This window comes from Mycteria americana, chromosome 9, assembly GCF_035582795.1.
Source record: "Mycteria americana isolate JAX WOST 10 ecotype Jacksonville Zoo and Gardens chromosome 9, USCA_MyAme_1.0, whole genome shotgun sequence".
NCBI lineage: Eukaryota > Metazoa > Chordata > Aves > Ciconiiformes > Ciconiidae > Mycteria > Mycteria americana.
This window is the reverse complement of record NC_134373.1, coordinates 412187-430764: the sequence shown is the minus strand read 5'-3', so window position 1 is coordinate 430764 and position 18578 is coordinate 412187. Positions and strand designations below refer to the sequence as shown.

General features: G+C 48.6%; 1 protein-coding gene across 2 annotated transcripts in view; it reads right to left on the bottom strand.

Annotated features, from left to right (window-relative positions):
* Nucleotides 1-2360: 2360 nt before the first annotated feature.
* Nucleotides 2361-18578, bottom strand: part of SLX9 (SLX9 ribosome biogenesis factor) — a 58005-nt gene continuing 41787 nt past the window's right edge. For both annotated transcript variants that reach the window (XM_075511750.1, XM_075511751.1), the window contains exons 3-6: nt 14866-14934; nt 10701-10854; nt 5462-5530; nt 2361-3010 (exon numbers count right to left, since the gene is read on the bottom strand). In XM_075511750.1, the coding sequence (XP_075367865.1) occupies nt 2884-3010; nt 5462-5530; nt 10701-10854; nt 14866-14934 (419 nt within the window). In that variant the 3' untranslated portion in view covers nt 2361-2883. The remainder of the gene's footprint in view (nt 3011-5461; nt 5531-10700; nt 10855-14865; nt 14935-18578) is intronic.

The window sequence follows — 18578 nt, the reverse complement described above, 5'->3', positions numbered from 1 at the left end:
GATGCCACCCTGGAAGAGCTACACAAACCACAGAGCTCTTTGCCTGGTGATCCTTTTTAGGGCTCCAAAGTGCTCAGAGCTGGGTTTGCACACAGAAATCCCTTTCCTGCTCCAGCCCCAAACTGCAGGGCCTCTTAGAAAAAATTGCACAGGATGAGAAAAGGACATAGTCCTGTCAGGCTTTACTCCTCTAGAGACAGAAAGCGGCGATCTCTTGGCACATGACCCACAGCAACATCTACCCTCATACCTACCTATAACTAGCCCTTCTGCCAGCTGAGGTTTTGTTTTCACCCTAGGGAGAAGTTACTAAGAAGAAACTGGTCTGGAACAGAGGTGTGTGGGACAACCCAACTAACTCTCCAGAGGCTTTAAAGGATGGTCTTGCTCTCTGCAAAATAGATGGTGCCCAGGAAACTGGTGCTTGTCAAATGAAATCACCACTCCCGCTGGATCTCTGTAAAACATGATGCACCACGTGCTTTAATCCCACCCATAGCGCACAACCCAGGATGGCATTCTATAAACTTGCCTGTGGCTTCTCTCCAGCTATCGCACTGGTTTGTGATGGTGCAGAGCAATGTATCACCGCTGCTGCAAAGGGAAGCGTGAGGGCACAGCTTGGCTACTGCATGACCCAGCCGTACAAGGAGGCTAGGACCCTCCTCGTGTGTCATGTATTATCTAAAAGCCACAAGACAAAAAGAAAGCTGCAAAGCTCCTGCAAAGTACAGAAGACAAGCAACAGAAGTCCTCCAACATGTCGTGCAAGTTGCCTTCTGTTCCTCCTGCCCTCCAGATACACTTCTCTATCCCTCTGAGTGCCCTGTTCACTAACAAGAGGAGCAACCTTCATCCTCCTTTGTACTTGGGTGCCTTCACCTTCTTCATCTCTCACCTTCTCTCCGTTTAAGCTCAAGGATGGTGCCTTTCTCAGGAGGCAGCTAACTATGACACGGAGTAAACAGTAGGCTTACGGAGTTAACCACCCCAAAAACCTTAGCTTGGTCCAAGTCTTAGTCACATCTTGGGCTGTTGGGAGCCACAAGCAGCAAGAGCAGCTGCAGGCTGCAGGCAGGAGGTGCCGTTAGTGCACAGCCTCCACATCCAAGGCCCAGCTCTCCAATGCAGTGCCCAGCCTGCATAACATGAGCAGGGGAAGCATGGCAGCAGCTGGGGCTGGTGTTCAGAGCTCAAAATGCAACATGGCCTAAAAGAAACACAATCAGATACCGGTAAGAGAGCAAGCAGGAACCAACCAGGAGGTGGGGAGATATTTTGAGCTGTTTCACCCCACCACAGCCCTCTGCTTTCCAGAGCCTGGGTCCCGCAGGGCATTGCAGCACGCCGACGAACAGCACAGCACCTCCCAGCACTGGCACAGGAGCCATCAGGGGAGAGGAGAGCCCTGCCAGCCCGAGAGCAACAGGGTGGAGGATGGGACATAGCCAGCATCTCTCTGTGGCCTCTGCCAGCAGGACTCTCCTGCCAGGCCTTGGGGGGAGGAGCGGTGGCATGGTGACATTCCTCTAACAACAAGCAGCATCAGCAACACCTTCTGCACTGCCAGGGCTAAGAGGCAGGCATTAGAAAAACTGCCTTTGTTCAACAGTGCCAGCCGAGAAGAAGAAAAAAAGCAGCATTACTGGAGACGCAAGAGACAGGTATGATCAAGGTGCCTGCCACTCCCATTGCAGCTGGTTTTAGACGCTAACTTGGGTAAGAGTTGGTGGCAGCTTCCATGCTGTCTGAGTGTCAGAGTGAATTTTTTCCTTAAAGGTTTCAGGTGCTTCTCACAGTTGCCCCAAAACAGGCAGGCTGCTTTTCCAAGGTTAAGAAGCATCAGAAAACTTTTTGTATGGTTCAAAAGACAGCACTGACATTTTGGGGTGTCAAATCAGGCTTACCTCAAATAGGGAACGGCCCTGCTTTCAGCAGTCGCCAAGAAAATTCACTGGAGTTTTGTGAAAATTGGTGTTTGGTAGAAGGAAAGGCCTCCCCCTGCTGCAGCAGTTCCCAAACCCAAACACATAAACGACCAGCTGAGTTCACAGCCTGCAGCCAGGACATGTTTTGGGATGCTTCCTACAGGGCAGGCCAAGCAGGGAACACGACAGAGGCCAAAAGGGATCAGCATCACCCATGGAAAGCACACACTCCCAGGGCAGGAGGAAGGCAAGCGTATGAGTTAGACATGATCTGCAATGATTTCATGTGGCTTCTGTTGCATGCCACAGCATCAGTCTGGTCGTTCACTGTACACATTGAAAAAACCCATTCTTTTAAGTCATTTTTCCAGTGATGGGAATAAGGCCGTATTTCAATTAGTATTTACCAAAACAAGAGCCAGACAAACTCAGTACTGTGTGAACGTGTGTTTATTCCAAAGCTAAATTTCTCATGTAAAACAATGTCTCTGAACAGCAGCATCAGTCCTTACACAGATCTACAACAGCCTTCTGGGCCCCAGGGCTTGGGGTCTTGAACCATCTTAACAGAGCAATAGGGAATCTCTTTTCAGAGTTGTCAGAAAGGGGAGGGAAATGACAGAAAACAGATATATTGTCACTGGCACAATTTAAGAAATTGTGCCTGCTCATAAGAAGAGAAAAGGTGTCAATACACTTCGCAGGGAGCTTAACGTCTGCACAAAGATCTCGCAGAACACCCTGCTCTCTGCAAGCTGCTTGCTAAGGAGCAGCTGCCGCTGTCAGGAGAACTGCATTATTCCTGCAGACAGAAGACAGGACTGTTGGATTTAATAATGTGCTGAACTGCTTCCAAGGACTGAAGTGGCTGAGAGGTCATGTTAGTGATGTGCTCCTTTGCAGCCTGGAGTCCTCGCACCAGCTCCAGTGTGCACGTTTGGTCCCAGCTGACACCCTAGAGGGGTTTACCTTCTTCCTCCTGCCTCAGCCTCTTGGAGAGATGCTCGCTGATGGCCATGAGGGGGTTGGCTCTGTACCTGGGATTGGTGATGACCTCATGAAACCGAGCCACTTCCTCCTCTCTGAGGAAAGACAAATAACACACAAATGCTAAATGCCTCATGCAAAAAGAACTGGCAGATAAGAACAGAACTCATAAAGCAGCGGGTTTCTGTACACACAGAATGATCCTGAGTGTAAACCTCAGAAAGAAACAGTGCAAGAAATAAACCTAATTTACCCAAGGGCAAAGCTCAAACTGCTGCCAGCTTCATGGGAGCCAGAGACTTGATCTCATGCCACAGAGACAGAAACAATCACGTTAGTGTCCAGCATCACTTGGAAATGTTTTTTTTAGAGCTGTTCCCCAGTAAATCAGGAACAAGAGACTGTGGGTATCTGGTAAATCACTAAGAATGAAAACTACTTCAGAATGCACTAGCACAAAAGCAGATTCTGCTTTTAAGAGCTCATCTACTGACCCTCTTTATTGCTCAATGTAGAGGCTTGGTAATCCTATGTCCAACACTAGTTAGACACTATGGGAGGAGCATGATAGAATTACCTTTGCATGCTTGGTCACAGCTGGTTTCTGTGGAAATGGTCTTGTCTTAAAAAACAAACAAGCAGTGAAGAAAAAGAACAGAGCAGGAGGAGTGTAAAAAAAAAAAGTGAGTTTTCACATAAGTCACATCCATTGCAACCTCCCTCAGACAGACTGCCAGGCTCTCCACAGCCCAGCCAGACACGCATCTCCACGTTCTCAGTAGTCGCTGTGGATCAGCAGAGTGCTTTCAGCTTGCAGCATGCAGCTAGTTCCCTCCCTAGTAGGGCCCTTCTGTTCAACGCCAGCCCTGCCCCTGCCAGAGGAACAGAGAGAGAAGCCAAACCTGAAGCTGGGGTTGTGGCAGCTGGGGCAATGGGGTGAGGCTTAGGGAACCTCCAGTACTAACTAATGCTCTGGAAAATAAACCTCAAAGACCTTCCTCCAAAGTTTTTCCCTCCCAAGAAGCACAGACTTCCCAGACCACTATGGCAGGATACATGCCACCACCCTGCCACTACTCAGTGCATCTGTCCAGTTTTGTGCAGAGGAGAAGAGGGGGACACACGGGGATCATGGGCTTGCTGATACAGAAGATTGTGGTGGAGTTGCCTATTCGGATTTAGATCTGTATACAAGTCCCTCCTCAAGCAATGTTCCTCACCCATGAGTTCCAGCACAATGAGACACTCACTGGTGGCACTCAAGGCCATGACTCTTGGGCTTCTGCAATGAGCCAAGGAGGGACTCATCCAGAAAGGCAGAACTGAGCAAGACAGGCATCCCAGCACTGACACCGGCCAGTTTCAGACAGAGAAGGGTATTCACAGAGTGTGCTGGAGAGCAGTGCTGGGATCTGTAGACTGACTGTTCTCCTCAGCCTCAGTTTGAAGTTGAATGGCTCAGAACTGACAGAAATCCTGGAAAGAGGGATCACAGAAAGCAAATGCTGCCAGACCACAGTGCCTAGCCCCGGGAGAGATGTGCTGAGGGGCAATTAAGTTCTTGATGCCTGGTGGCAGTATAAAATATCCAACAGATTATACAGAGGACTAAGGAGTTGCCAGACCCTTAACCAAGTCCAGGAATTATTCAAAAGCATTTAGTGCTTCATTTTACAAGAAAAAGTTTGGCAGATGCCAATGGACAGCTGTCCTCATAAGGGACGTACGGCATGTAACTTAGCATCCCAGAGGTGTTCCAACAGAGCAGCTGTAGCTCCTGATGCTACACAGAGTTCCAGGAGCTCCTCACCTACACAACTGCAGGAGGCTTTCCTGAAGGGTATTGGCTAGAACTACGTGGGCCTGGTGTCATAAGAGACTGAGCCAGAGCTAGATGTTGCAGCTCCAACTCAGCAAGCCAAGACAAGGGACATAGCACCTGGTTGATAACCACATCGTCCATGCTGCACAGAGGGACACAGTACAGACATACTCACTTGGTACAGCCAGAAATGACCACTGTGGCCAGGAGGAACAAGATGACAATTGGTGTGGGTTTGTCCTGAAACCCCACAGACCATACACAGGAGGCCCAAGCCATCACTTTCTTTTCAATGAGACAGGGAAAGTGAACTCTTAAAGGAGCAAGTGCAGTTTCCTGTACTCTCTTCGCTCAGATGTTATACAAGACAGAGGTGGAAGCAGACTGAATCTGTTTAGAATTGACCAAGTCTGGTAGGGACTAAGACAGAAGGACACCCACAAACATCCTGCACTAAGTAAAGGGGAAAATCAAAGCTGCCACCTCTTTTAGGGCCTTCAGGTGTGCAAGACCAAAACACTGGAACTGGTTGCCTAGAGAGACTGTGTGATCTCCATGCCTGGAGATATTCAAAAGCCGTGTAGACATGGTCCTGGGCAACCAGCTCTAGGTGACTCTGCTTGAGCAGGGGGATTGGACCAGCTGACCTCCAGAGGTCCCTTCCGGTCTCAACCATTCTGTAATGCTCAGCATGGACTGGACACTCTGATAACTGGGTACTTACAAGAGCCGGCGTTTCTGAGCTTGTTTCATCAGGCAGAAGTCTGCTGGTTCTGCCTTTGCTTTTAAATGGCTGTGGAGAGAAGAAACAAAATAAGTGAGTGAGTGTTATAGAGGAGCAGTAATTTAGCAATTGCTGTGGAGATGGAAAGAGTCCAGGGATTCTGCATCTGCCTTCCCAGAAAGTATAGGTAATTGTCCTGTATGGAAATTGTCCGGAAAGGCAATTATTTCCACAGCCAGACAGTAATGGAGATGCAAACTCCTTCCGCCACACACTGACAACAGCTCAGGAGTCAGGACTGAATGGGCAGGAGGTAAATGCACTACAGAAAAATCAGATCACTTAATTCTAGAACTGGTCATGAACATGCCCAGATCACTTTCTGCTTATCACTAACCTCCAGGTCAAAGCAATACCGTTGCTTAGAGAAAAGATCCCATCGAACTTCCCCTCACCACCAAGTACACATCACCTCTGCACACCTCATGTTCCTTGCTAATGCTGCCGAGCTCCAGCACCAGCAGACATCAGTTACTCAGCAAGAAGAGGGAACTGCCAGCCCTGCTTCGAGTCCTGCGGTGGGACCACTTATACCTAAGGTGTCATTTATATTTTAAGATAAAGAATGGCAATATTCCTTTCTCCCTGTGAACACATATCCTTGCCAAAGGCTTGCCAGTTTAAGTCAGCTGCAAATAGATTAGCTAAAGAGAAAGCACAACAACAGAGCTTCAGCTTTTGCCACCAAACATAGGTTTTGAGAACCCATGAAGCTGCAAGAAGATGGACCCATGGGAACACAGGATGGTGCACTATGTGCAGCTGAGGCACAGCGGCAGGCATAGATCTGCACTCTGCACCCATTTCTTATTCCTGGGCAAAGTCCAAGGAGACCAGAGGTGCAATCCCATCCTGCACAGGATGCTGTAAGCACGTGGTGCCTGATGCCAAGCAGTGGCAGAGATTTACCACAAAGCCAAGTGCTGAGCGCAGGCAAGGGCCAGGCAGGAAGGGCAGCGACTGCTTTGGGACTTGAAGTGCACAAGGGGAGTTGCTGGTAGAACTGGACATTAAGGAGAGGAGAAGAAACTTCCATTTTTCAGGATTACACAGATACAGTGGTAAACAGGAGAAGCAATGGGGAAGAGGGTCTGCCTCTGCAGAGCAGCTCCCCTCCGATTTGCCCTGGGGCTCAGCCCCAGCACACAGCCCAAGGGGGAAGAGGGTCTGCCTCCCACCCCTTTGTTGGGGCAGGGCTCAAGGAGGAATCTTCCCTTAGGGGTGGGTGCTGCGGGCCAGGGCCTCCCCCACCTGACCTGCCCCAGAGCCCTTCAGCTTTCTCAAGGTTAGGAAACATGACAATCCCTCACCTTCTCTTCAAGATAGCAGGATCTGGTCTCTTGTTGGCAGTGTTACAGTGACCTCCTCTTCCTATTTCCCTCTCTGACCCACCACCCTCCATCCTTTTATTCTGCATTTTTTTCCCCATTCTTTCTTTCCTCCTCTTCCCTTGCCCCATATTCCTTCACCCCACTCACTTTCATCATCCCTCTCTACTCAATCAGCTCCTGCTCCTTTTCCTCATGTCTCCCTCTCCCCATCCTGGCCCATTTTCTTTTTCATCAAGGGGGATCCTGGTGGACCCAAGCTGCTGAGGGCTGCTCTCACCACTGCTCTGGTCACATCTGATTTACCCTCAGCCCAGCACAGTGAGCCCCAGCAACAAAGCTCCCTGCCGACCCAGACAAACCCAAACAGCGTGGATGTATGTCAGCCAGCCTTTGCAGCACAGAGCCTGTGCAGGAAAGGGCAGCCAGGCAGATCAATACCTGCACGCTGCTCCCATACCCTTCAGTCCCTCTCGAGGTCACACTGGCACTGCTGGTGTTACACAACAGGCCTGAGAGCTCACGAGGAACGGCGATCAGCAAAAGCAGACAAACAGCTACGGGGGTTCGAGCACCTCCCGTCACACTGCTGCATCCACTGGTACTGCAAGACACAGAAAAAGCAGGAAGCATCTCTGCTCTCTTCATGTCCGTTAACTGCTTGGCACAGGAACAATTTCTTGTCCCAGTTTGCCTGGATCGCTCACAGAAGCACAGAGAAATCCCTTCTCAAGTTGGATGGCAACCCACGGTCACCAGAGCAGGGGCGCTTGCCAAGTGTGCCACCAAGTTGCCATGGCAGTCCCTTCAAAGATGAGTAGCTCTGCAGAGGGTGACAATGTTTAAAGGAAAGCTTTTCTAGAGTACCTCCCGGGCTGTACGAGACCATGTGCCCCAGAAGCTGTGCCTCTCAGGACAGCTTCCTCTGCAGCACACCACGAGGGTGCGGGGCTGCTTCAGGCTGTGCAAGCCCACTTTTGCTTTCAGCCACCCCACTATTTTAAAGGGCTTGGTGCTTCTGAAGGCTTTTCAGTTCCCCTCAACAGCTCTGCCCCACTAGTCTGGCAGGTTTGAAAGGCTGCTGCCTGAATTTCCCCCACCAAACCACCAGCACACTGCCTGCTCACTTGGACCATGTTAGTAGCCCTGTTTCATTACACTTCATTGCCTTCATTCATTATAAAACAGAATAAAAACCTCACTGTAATGTTCTCTTACCCAGCAGGAGATCAAATTCCTGGAGAATCTAATCTTTTATTAATAATGCTGACAAATCACCAGAGTATTACCCTTCATTTATGTAATGATTCAAATCCTATAAAAGCCTCCTCTGATTATTTCAAACACTTATGCACACACATCCTCACGCAGTCCAGGAAGCCACAGCCAGCAAGGGGAAGAAGAGCACTGTAGCTCCTCCATGCCAGGACCAAGGGGGACTGCTTTTTGGTTGGCATGTCACCGGCAATCTGGGTGACGTCAGTCAACGCCAAGCTCCCACCTCCGCTGTGCCGACTGCAGATGGTGCTGGCCAGTCCCGAAATTCTCAGCCAGGGCTGGGCTTCTCTGCCATGCTGTGCCACAGGCCCACTGGGCTTTCTAGACACCAGAGCCTTGCAGCCGAAGTGAGAACACAGCCAGAGTATGAGCTCAGACTTCCAAAAGGAGAGAAGGGCTGCCACACTCCCACAGGAGGGCTGGGTTTGGAGAGAGAGGGAGCTGACAGCGCTTCTCTGAGCGCTGTCAGCTGGAGATTCGTGCAAGACCACCAAACGCTTCCACGTGTGCCACACATCCTCTGCCATGAAGTGTACTACAGAAGAGAAGAGTGATTGCAGTAGCTAGAAGGACCATTTTGGCCAGTGTTCTGCCTTGAAGCAGGCTGGAGCAGATGACCAGAGAGGGATAAGACCAAGGCAAGCGTATAGCCACATCCTCTCCGGTATTTGCAGCTCAGAGACATTGTGCCGGCTGCAGTTTACATACATGCAGTAACCCTCCATGGAGCTCTCCTCACTGGATTTGTCAGGTCTCACCTGAACCCACAGGCTTCCCTCAGGCACGACACCCTGCAGGAAGGAGCTGTGCAGAGCAGCAAGCCTCCTGCTTGCACTGAACCGGCTACTTGCTAGCTATGTTTGATGTCCTTTATTTCTCATACTGGAAAAGAAGATGAACTACTTCCTAACCACATCACACTTGATTTTATAGACTATACATTCCCAAGCCTCTTTGCCTCTATCTCCTGTCCAGGCTGAGGACTCCCCAGCTTCTTTAGTCACCCCTCGCACAGAAGCTGTGCCAGATCCTCCACCGTTACCCTTGTCAGCCGTCTCTGAGCCTTTTCCAGTTCTACTCTATCTTTTGAGCTGGTCCAGAATTGCAGGCTGCAGCAACACCGTGTATTTGTATTAGATTACGCAGCCACCCAGCAAAGCAATCCCTAAAGGAAGCACCCTACCTGTCCTCCCTCCCCCATACATACTTTCTGCAAGCCACTCTCCTGGATAGCTGGGGCTCAGCCACCAAGGGGGCTGGGGGAAAATGATGAGGGGGAATGACTCGTGAACACAACTTGGAGTCAGATGCCACATGTGATTGTGGCACATCATCACAGAAACGGGCAAAGCCACCTATTCGGGCTCAGGCTAAGCCCTAGGCCAGAACTCCATCCAACCAACCTCAGTGCTCTCCAAGACTTGAAACTCTGCACGTACTTTTGCTGTTCATTCCCACTGAAAGAGAGGGCAGGCTGACTGAATGGCTGCATAAAGAAAACAAAAAGAAAAAAAATGCTATTCAAAGAATTAAAAGCCAAGTTAAGGAAGGAAATATTTTCCCATGCTTAGATGCAAGGTTCATAGCTGCTGTTTGTCTGAGGAGTGGCTTTCCAGAAGCACAGGGAACTGCCAGCTCAGCCATGCTCTGTAGGTGGGTGTCCCACCTGGGTCAGAGTTTATTTCTGGGGCATCCAGCAAGTCACAAGAGGGTTCATGGTATCTCCAGCCTTGATCTGCAACCAAAGAAGAGGGTGCTTTGCCAGACAGCCGCCTTCCTGGCTGTTCTCTAATCCAAATGCTTTCTTATTACAGTCAAAACAAGTTTCTAGTTCCAACACTTACTGAGCAACTGGAGAGGAGGGACAAGTGTTTGTGCAGCACGCAGAGCACTTTTATTCTGCACTGGGGGATGCAAAAGCAGCTGCAACACTGACCAGATGGTCAGGCAGAGCACTGCATTAAAAAGGAGAAAACACAAGAGCAACCAGAACCCACCCTACAGCTGGCTGGGATGGTTGACATGTGGGTGTCAGCGGATCAGAAATAGCCCTCCTCTTTCAGTAAAGGGAACGGAAACACCATCTTTCTGTTCTTGTCCAAAATCACATTGCAAGCCAATGGGGCGAACAAAGAGTCTGGCCAGAGCATAAAACTCTGCTCAAAGGGCTTGAACTACCTCAGGAGAAAGCCTGGAGGTCTGGAAGGACAGAATGGCAGGCTGCAACACCTCAAGTCCAGATTCTCAGGTGAGCTCAGCAGCGTTACACTCTGGACGTTTGTACGTCACTCCTGCGACTCCCAGGACATCTGGTTGCTCCCAGCCTCTCTCATGCCAAGCCTCATCTGAGCAATACAGTTCCCCTCTTAGCTGTGGATTCAGAAGACAAATTTAAGCTTTTTTCTTGTGGTGAGTGAAGCATGGAGAGAGGTGAAATGGAGTTGAAAATGAGGCCCTGTTCTCCTGACCATTGGCACCGAGCTTGCATTGCCTGTAGCTACAAGCTGAGCTGAAGGGCACTTCATCCTGCAGGAAGAAGGGAAATACACAGCCCGTCCCTCAATGGCACATACCTCTTGGGTGGCTTCCTGCCCCTGCCACCTGTGGTCAGGTCGGAGAGCTCAGGTAGGGCTTCCATCAATGGCTGCATGTCTCCCACCACAGGTGTTGCTTTCCGCTTTGCTTCAGCTTTTTGCTTCTGCTTGGCGAGCTTCACACTTTCTATTTCTGAATCAGAAACAAGACGTTACTGGAGGAAGGGGAAGCATTTGCAAGAGATAACCTTTGAGCTAAGAAATTCATAGGCTGCTTCACCATCTACAGCAACAACAGGCCAGAAGTGATTTAAACCAGGGAAAGACTGAAAATAATGCAGCTGGGTAGTTCCCTCCTTTGCTGTGTTTGCTTATAACTATATACATCTCTACTGACATTTGCAATGGGAAGTGAAATCCCCAAACTGATTTTGCCTGAACTGTTTCCATCCCTTGCACTGTTCATTCCTCACAGCAACACAGCACAGGAGTCCTGGGGTGGAAAAAAACATGCTGACCTTGCATGGAATTAGGAGAGAAACAAGAGGGGAAGGGACAAACCAAATACAGTCAGCTCCACATGTGGCATTAAACAGTCGCAGCCCCATCTCTGCTTTGCTGTTGGGACAAAACAACGGTCTCGTAAGCACAGGCAGAAAAGATGGACTTAATTTCAGTTTTTTATGTAGTTTGGAGCAAGTCAAGGTCTCACTTTCATGACTCATGGTGGATCTCAAGCAGTCAGATGCTAGATAAACTGGGCCCTTAGAAAAGCACTGCACCAAGTGGGAGACACAGAGGCAGCTGGCTTTTCCTCAAGACCGTGTTTACCAGTCTCCCTGCAGCAGCTCTGAGCAAGGCTATGGGTACATAAGGCTCTACAAATGTTACGGCAGTCTCCCTTCTCGGCTGTGGGAGGTGGGCATTGAAAGTCACAGGCTTCTGCCTCAGTTCTCGAGGCTCCCTGGTGTAGAAATAGGTCTGACAGCTGCCCAAGCCTTACAGAGCCAGCAGCCTCTAGGGCGAGCCCCAGCAGAACACGTTCTCCTCCAGTACAGCCCACAAAAGCCCAGCACTGCTACAAGCCTCCAGCTGAGCTCCAAGATGCCCCAGCCTGTCCCAGAAGTCCCTTGATGATGCCACCAGAAACAGCTAGAGCTCAGCGGGATCCAGGAGCTCCTTTTCCTTCTGCCAGGTGATCACCGGGCCTGGAAACCCACTGCTTTGCCTTGACACCCATGAAGGGTACCAGTGCTGCGGGGTACACGATGGAGGACTCCACCTCCTCCACATGCACCCGGTGGAGGCTGCAGCGGAAGAGCAGGCTTCTGCTTATTGCCTTGGACAATTAAGGGTATTGCAAGGACAAGCCTCAGCGCTGAGCTAGAAACTCCTTGCCTGGACATGACAGAGTGCAGTGCCAGCAGCTGTGAAGCCAAGCTGGAGACACAGGGAGGCCAACAGCTTCCAAGGCAGCGTGGCCACAGAAGCAGGACTAAATCAGCACAAGTATTTTTGGTGGGAACACGAAAGCAGCCAGTCCCATTCTACAGGCCGCAGGCAAGATGCCACCTGCAATTCTGGGTCTAACCCTGCCGCCCACATTCAGGAAAGCAGAACTCCAATTCACTGGCTAGCTGCTGGCTCCTTTGATATCTTTGTCTTGTTCCCTACCCAACTCAGCTGAGTTGAAGAGCAACAGTTTTTCATGAACTGCAATTTTGCTGTACATGGATCTTTGTGACAAATCTGGATTGTAAATGCTTCTCCTCACAGCAATCCCTGCCAAGAACACAGCTTTCTGTTCTGCATCACTTCTTTTTTTGGTCTGGCTTTATGAAGCTGACTACTTCAGTGCTTTCATAAACAGCATGTGCTCAAAATTTTCAGACACCTGATTCTGCGCAAACATCCCAAATTCTTTTCCTATGAAGTCTTGTTCGTCTGCGGAGCGATGCGATATATGTATTTTTAAATGTGCATACTTCTAATGTCTGAAGCATTACATAATTTTTTTCCCTCTCTAGTCTCTCCTGAGATGATTTATTGGAATGGAAGAAATCTCCGAGTTTTGCATTTGCACTACTGGGCTGAACTTTAGTTCCCAGGGTCTTGGCATCCAGTGTCACAAAAGTAGCCCTGGGACAAGAAGAAAAAACAAACTCTTGGGAAGATTTTGGAAAACAGAGATGTAATGATAACAACTTCAGCAGTCCAAGTTGGGTTCTCTTTTGGGGGGCAAAGTCTGCAAAACCCACAAAGTTATCTGCATCATATAAAAATCAATGCGTTTCAGTTGACTGCAGCTCTTTAAGGTAACTATGTTAGAATGCCAAGTTTCATTTAAAAATCTCCATCTCTGGAAATACCAGTTCATTTTGCTCCATCAGCTAATAATAATAATATCAGTTTCTTTATTGATGTTTATATAGGCTCTTTCCAGTTATTCCATTTTTCTCAATAACAAGCTGCACGCCTGGTACTAACACTTGCTCACTTTTCTTACAGAAATCCCTGGGTACTTGCTACCCTTAGCAAAGCATTTGCTAGGGAACACTGGTATTTGCCAACCGCCCACAAGTTTAGTTAGGGAGTCAAGAGAGCCAGCAATTTAGGTACTTCTGCATCTGTACAGCACTTCTAATACCTAGTGTCTTCTAAGACAGAGATAATTTGACCTGAAGTTTTTTATCTTGGTGTTCTCCTGAAAGCAAAGCCTCTGCATTTCATTTGTATTCCCTCAGCTTAGTAACTTCAGAGCCAAGAGAGGAGGAAAGAGGCCACGGCAGGGCCAAAATAACATGCACGATCTTGAGAAAGACTGATGCTACAAAGGCATATATGCAGGAGGGCAGGATTAAAAGAGTGTAGGGATCCTGCTCCTGGGCTTTTCCAAAGTGGCTGTCCTTGACTATGGGAGCAGTGCTGTCACCTGACTGCAGGAGCGTGCCCTCTGTTTCTTGCAGAAGACATGAGTCCCATGTACCCCTTTTACTGTGGATTCTGTCATAACAAGCCTTCCTCCATAACACCCGGTACCACTCCTGGTATCAGGGGAGGGAAAGCTCAGGTGTACTCCAGCAGTCTCCTCCTCTGTTCCCACAATAGTATCAGACAAGGGAGACCTTTAGGAGCACCGAAATTGCAGCTGGCAGGCCAGATGTTAGGACTAGCACAGCTGTCTATGCTTTGTGCCCAACAGGGACACTGAGGGTTGCAGATGTCAAAGGCACTTGGAAGTTGTTAATTGGTGATAGGGAGGAGGTTTCCTTCACACTCATGGTGTTAAATTATCAGCTTTTTATGTAAGAGGAGCCAGAGACAGCTTCAGTGCGACTGGTGAAATCACAGGTTGATGGTCTTGAGCTCAGAGCTCAGGAGCAGAGAGCATATGGTGTGGCAGAAAGGCACATCCCTCAGCCCCAAACACAGTCTGTCAGCAACTCTGTTGGGCAGGAAGGTGTTAAGGGAAAAGCCTGTCCCAAGAACAGCTCCAGGTGGCAAGAGGAATCCCTCTGCTGCACTGGGTAGCACAGCATCGTCTCCTACTGTGCTGAGATACTCGAAGCAAAAATACAGACATTTCCCACAGGAAACAGAAGCATTTCTGCCATGGGCGGGTTTTGTTTAGCTCGTATTTCACAGCCTCGAGAAAGGCCAGACTGCCTGGTAAGTGGGTTCACTGACCTGTGGCTTGTGGGAAAGAGCAGTAACACAACCAGCAGCGTCCAGAGACCTCCCTTGCTGAAGGGCAGGAAGGCCCACTGCAGGCTTTCACCACAGAGCCTTGGGATTAGCTGGTGGCTGCGTGGGGCTCAGCTCCAGGCTGTCCTACCATCCCCAGAGCTCCTCAGCTAGTCATATCTGCACCAGAGCTTTAAAAGATAGAGAAACATGCTAAGCCTACGTGGGCACAGTGTCCTATCTGCATAAATAAAGGTTTTATGTAGTCACTTACATTACACGTGGAGGAAGATCAAAAGTAGGTTTGGGGCAATGACTCAATCTCAGTGCTAAACACTGAGAAACAATACCTGGGACTTTTACCCCATGTGCTGCAGAGCAGATGTGAAGGTTTCTGAGAAGCATTCAGCCTCCCCCGGCACTGCCCAGCACAGCCACCCACACCCCATGTACAGAGAGATCCAACAGAGCCACACTCTGTGATGCCCACGGTACTGCCGTGTTTCAGAGGAGTACTTACTCTGTAGCCATCTTTCTTTCCTCAGCTTCATTTTTTCTTTTTTGGAAAGAACCGGTTTTTCTTCTAGACCTAGAGGAAAAGAGAGACATTGAGACGGAGCCCGGCTCCTGCACACAGATTCAGTGCTGGACACTTCCCAAAGACAGCAGAATCCATAATATTTTGCTCAACCCTTGATGATTTTGAACTTGCTGGCAGGTCGGGCAGGCTGCAGGCAGACTGGGGGCTACACCACACCTCAACTTTTAGCCAAACAAATCAAACCTGGCTCGCTGTTGGTTAAGAAATAAGAAATGAGCAAGTAGATCAGATCATCAGCACCATAGGCCCTCTCTTCTCAGGCCAGGTAGCTCTTTGAGAAAAGCTTTTTGAGAGACCCTTGCCCCGTGTCCTGCACTCCTGCAAGAACCTGGCATTTTCTTCTGAAGACTAGCTGCAAGTGATGGGAGACCTACAGGTTCCAGAACTGGGAGCAAAAAGCAAGTTTTAATCTGAAAATATGCAGGCTGATAAAGCTAAGAAGAAGGAAAACACAGGCTGCAGACATGTGTGAGGGTAGGAGAGGGAATGGCAACTTGACATGGTTATCGGCATCCGCCTGCGCCAGCAACGGCCTCAACGCCTGCCCAGACAGCACGTGGCAGGCAGGGGAATGACTGAAAAGGGTCTGAAATACCCAGATCCGTGGCAGCTCTAAGGAGCAGCTGACTACTAACAACTTGTAAAAAAGGCTAGTACCTACTACATACCAAATTCAGTATTTGGAAACCAGCTGTTGATCACTGATATCCAATATCAAGTAAAATAACATCACAAATATTTTTACTGGAGATCCATTGCAGACGCTATAAAATTTTATCTTATCTCCGGCGTTTAAAACAAAATTGACTTTAGTCAGCTTGTCTCCTGAAATGTGCTGGGAATACTGCTGCAGGAATGCCAATAGAGGAACAAGCTCCCCAACGACCACACCTCTCACCTTACGTTATTCTTAAGCCTGGAAAAGAAATAAATACCCTTTTTCTCCCCAAAAGAAACAGGAGAAAGGAATTCAATGCAACTCTAAAAACAACTCACTGAGGATAACTTCTCTGAATCTGTGAATCCTTCAGGATGATCTAAACAAAAGCGGGTTCATAGTTTAATAATTTCAATGCCTTAAGATGAGAACAAGCCTGCTGGGGCCGGGAGGACTTTTCCATAAAGCCAAAAACCACCACCATGTTTTGAGTTTCTAGAGGACACAGAGAATGAAGCCCTGCGTCCCAGAAAAATATGTTACTGCAGTCAATGCACCCAAGAAGCAAGAAATAAAACCATGCCTAGAAGCCATCACTTATTTACAAAGCTCAGGGATGTCTTGAAGGGTTTGTATGTGGCTGATACTGCTATCCATTTTTCCATCTCCTGCATAAAGCACCAACACACAGGCACACTGCTAGGCCAGGACAGCCCCGCTGGGACACGGGGCCAGGCAATAACAGAGACATCTCATCATGTTTAGGGCAAATTTCCTCAATCTGTTTGCTGTGGTATCAAAGTGGATGCTAAAACAAGTAATTGCTCGTTCCAATAACCAACTCCCAGCTACCCCACTCCCCATCACCCCACGTTTCTGTGGTTTCAGGGGAAAAAAGGATGAGTCACAAGAGGCCAAAATACAAATCGTGCCCCAATGATCTCTGAAGGGCTGCCTGCACGAGACACCCCCGCCCTGCCTTTCTGGCTGCCCAAGCCTGCCCAGATTTCACTGGCGGCAGTGCCGGGGAGACTTTCCCCCTCATCTGAAAACATGCTCATTACTTCATTGGGAAAACAGCGCCCGGCAGGATTTGTTAATGAAAATAATAAAAAAAAATTCAACCAACTAGCCAATTCTAGTAATGACATCAATTCAGATTTTTTTTTTTTCCCCCAAACGGCAGCGGAATATTTAAGGAAACACAAAAGCTGTTTTCTTGGCAGGAGCCCAACCTCGCTGCAGGCCGGGGATGGTGACCGGCACCCAGGCCGGCAGCCGCAGATCACCAGAGAGGTATGGGGAGGGGAACTGGATCCCTCCTCCGCCTGCCGCGAGCAGCTGGCGAAAAGGACAGTTTCTGCCATTTTTCACCGCCTGCTCTCCGGACACCTCCATTTTACGTATCCCTCCCTGCCCCTCAGGAGGTTGTTTTGCTGCTGGAAGGTGCCAAGTTGCGTTTGGCAACTTCCAGTCGCCGTGCTGAGTGCCAAAGCTGCTGGAAACCCACTGGAAAACAGTGGAGGCAGAATTTAGCTAGTTAATTAACGGCACAGAGTGTCCCCAAGGTAGTCTTTTATTTTTATTTAGCTTGCAAGCACCTCTGAGATCAAAGCCAGACTGCAGCTCCAGTGTAATTATTTTTCTGTGAAATCAGAAGGGTTTGGGTGTCCCCCACCAGCTCATTCCACATGTAATTTAACACTTGCCTTTGAAACCTTGTGCACAGAAGAAAGGTGAGCAAAACCCACCTACATTAGCTGAGGGTAATTTACATACTGTAAACTTGACAATTATTCCTTTTAGTAAGGATGGCTTTTTTCTTCCCTCTAATCCACGCAGTACAAAACATCTCAAATATAAACAGATTAAAAAAACCCCAATAGCTTTTTGCCTCCTACATCAAGCATTTGATACTACTCCTGGAAATTCTCAGGATCCTGCTTTCACGGCAGACAAGCAGATCTTTTTTTCAGTATGGCTTCCTTCATTTCAAAAGGGTTGAGTTTTTTTGGGAAAGGACTCCTCAGACTAAAAAGATATATATGACTGCTTTTCATAAAGGACTCCTTAGACTAAAAAAAATACATATATCTCGTACCTTAAAACTCCCCATTTTATCCTTTCTAGGCATTCAGAAAGAAGCTGGAGTGGGTTAAAGCCGTAACACTATAGGCTTCCCTGAGCACTGAGATCCCACTATTTAAGTTTGACTCCACAACCGGGATGGTGAAAACACAGGCTTCACAGTTTCAGGAAACCACGTTACTTGGAGGACTTGGCCATGAGCAGAAATATCAAATATGAGCAGAAATACCAAATAAACCTGTGCCTGTGCAATGCCACACGAACAGAGGAGGGTCCTTCAGCACCAGGCATCTGCTCCCCCCCGAGCAAAGCTGCAGTGAAGCGCCAAGTCCCCCCTTTGGCATGAGCTATTAAGAAACAGCATGTAGTATTAAGTATTATTCCCAGAACTCCGATGATACATAACAGTAAGACTGTTGCTGCTCGAAACATAATATTTTGGCAAAACAGGGTACCGTATAAATTGAAGTTAAACAACAACAGATGTGTTAATTTTAGCCTCAGTTGTATAACAGCAGCAAAAATGAGCATATGCCTACAGCTGTGGGATGAGTTCACTACAGAAATTCAAAGAGTACATCCAAAAGCAGAAGATTGGCTGTGTTTTTTGGGTTTTTTTTTGTTTGTTTGGGTTTTTTTTTTAAGTTACATAGTGTCACTTGTAAATTGTCTGATACCCTTTTACACTGAAAGGGCCTGGGAAATGGTAAACCACAGTCTCCTGGGGCAAACGCAACAGCGGCGTGACCTGACAGATGCCAGTGCAGAACTACTGAAGGTATTCTCTTTCCTTTAGGAAGAAAGTTGAGGGACAACACGGGCCAGGCAGAAAGTCAGCCAAGATGTCCTCCAGCAGAGACGGTGCTCCACGGGAGCCAGCCCGGCA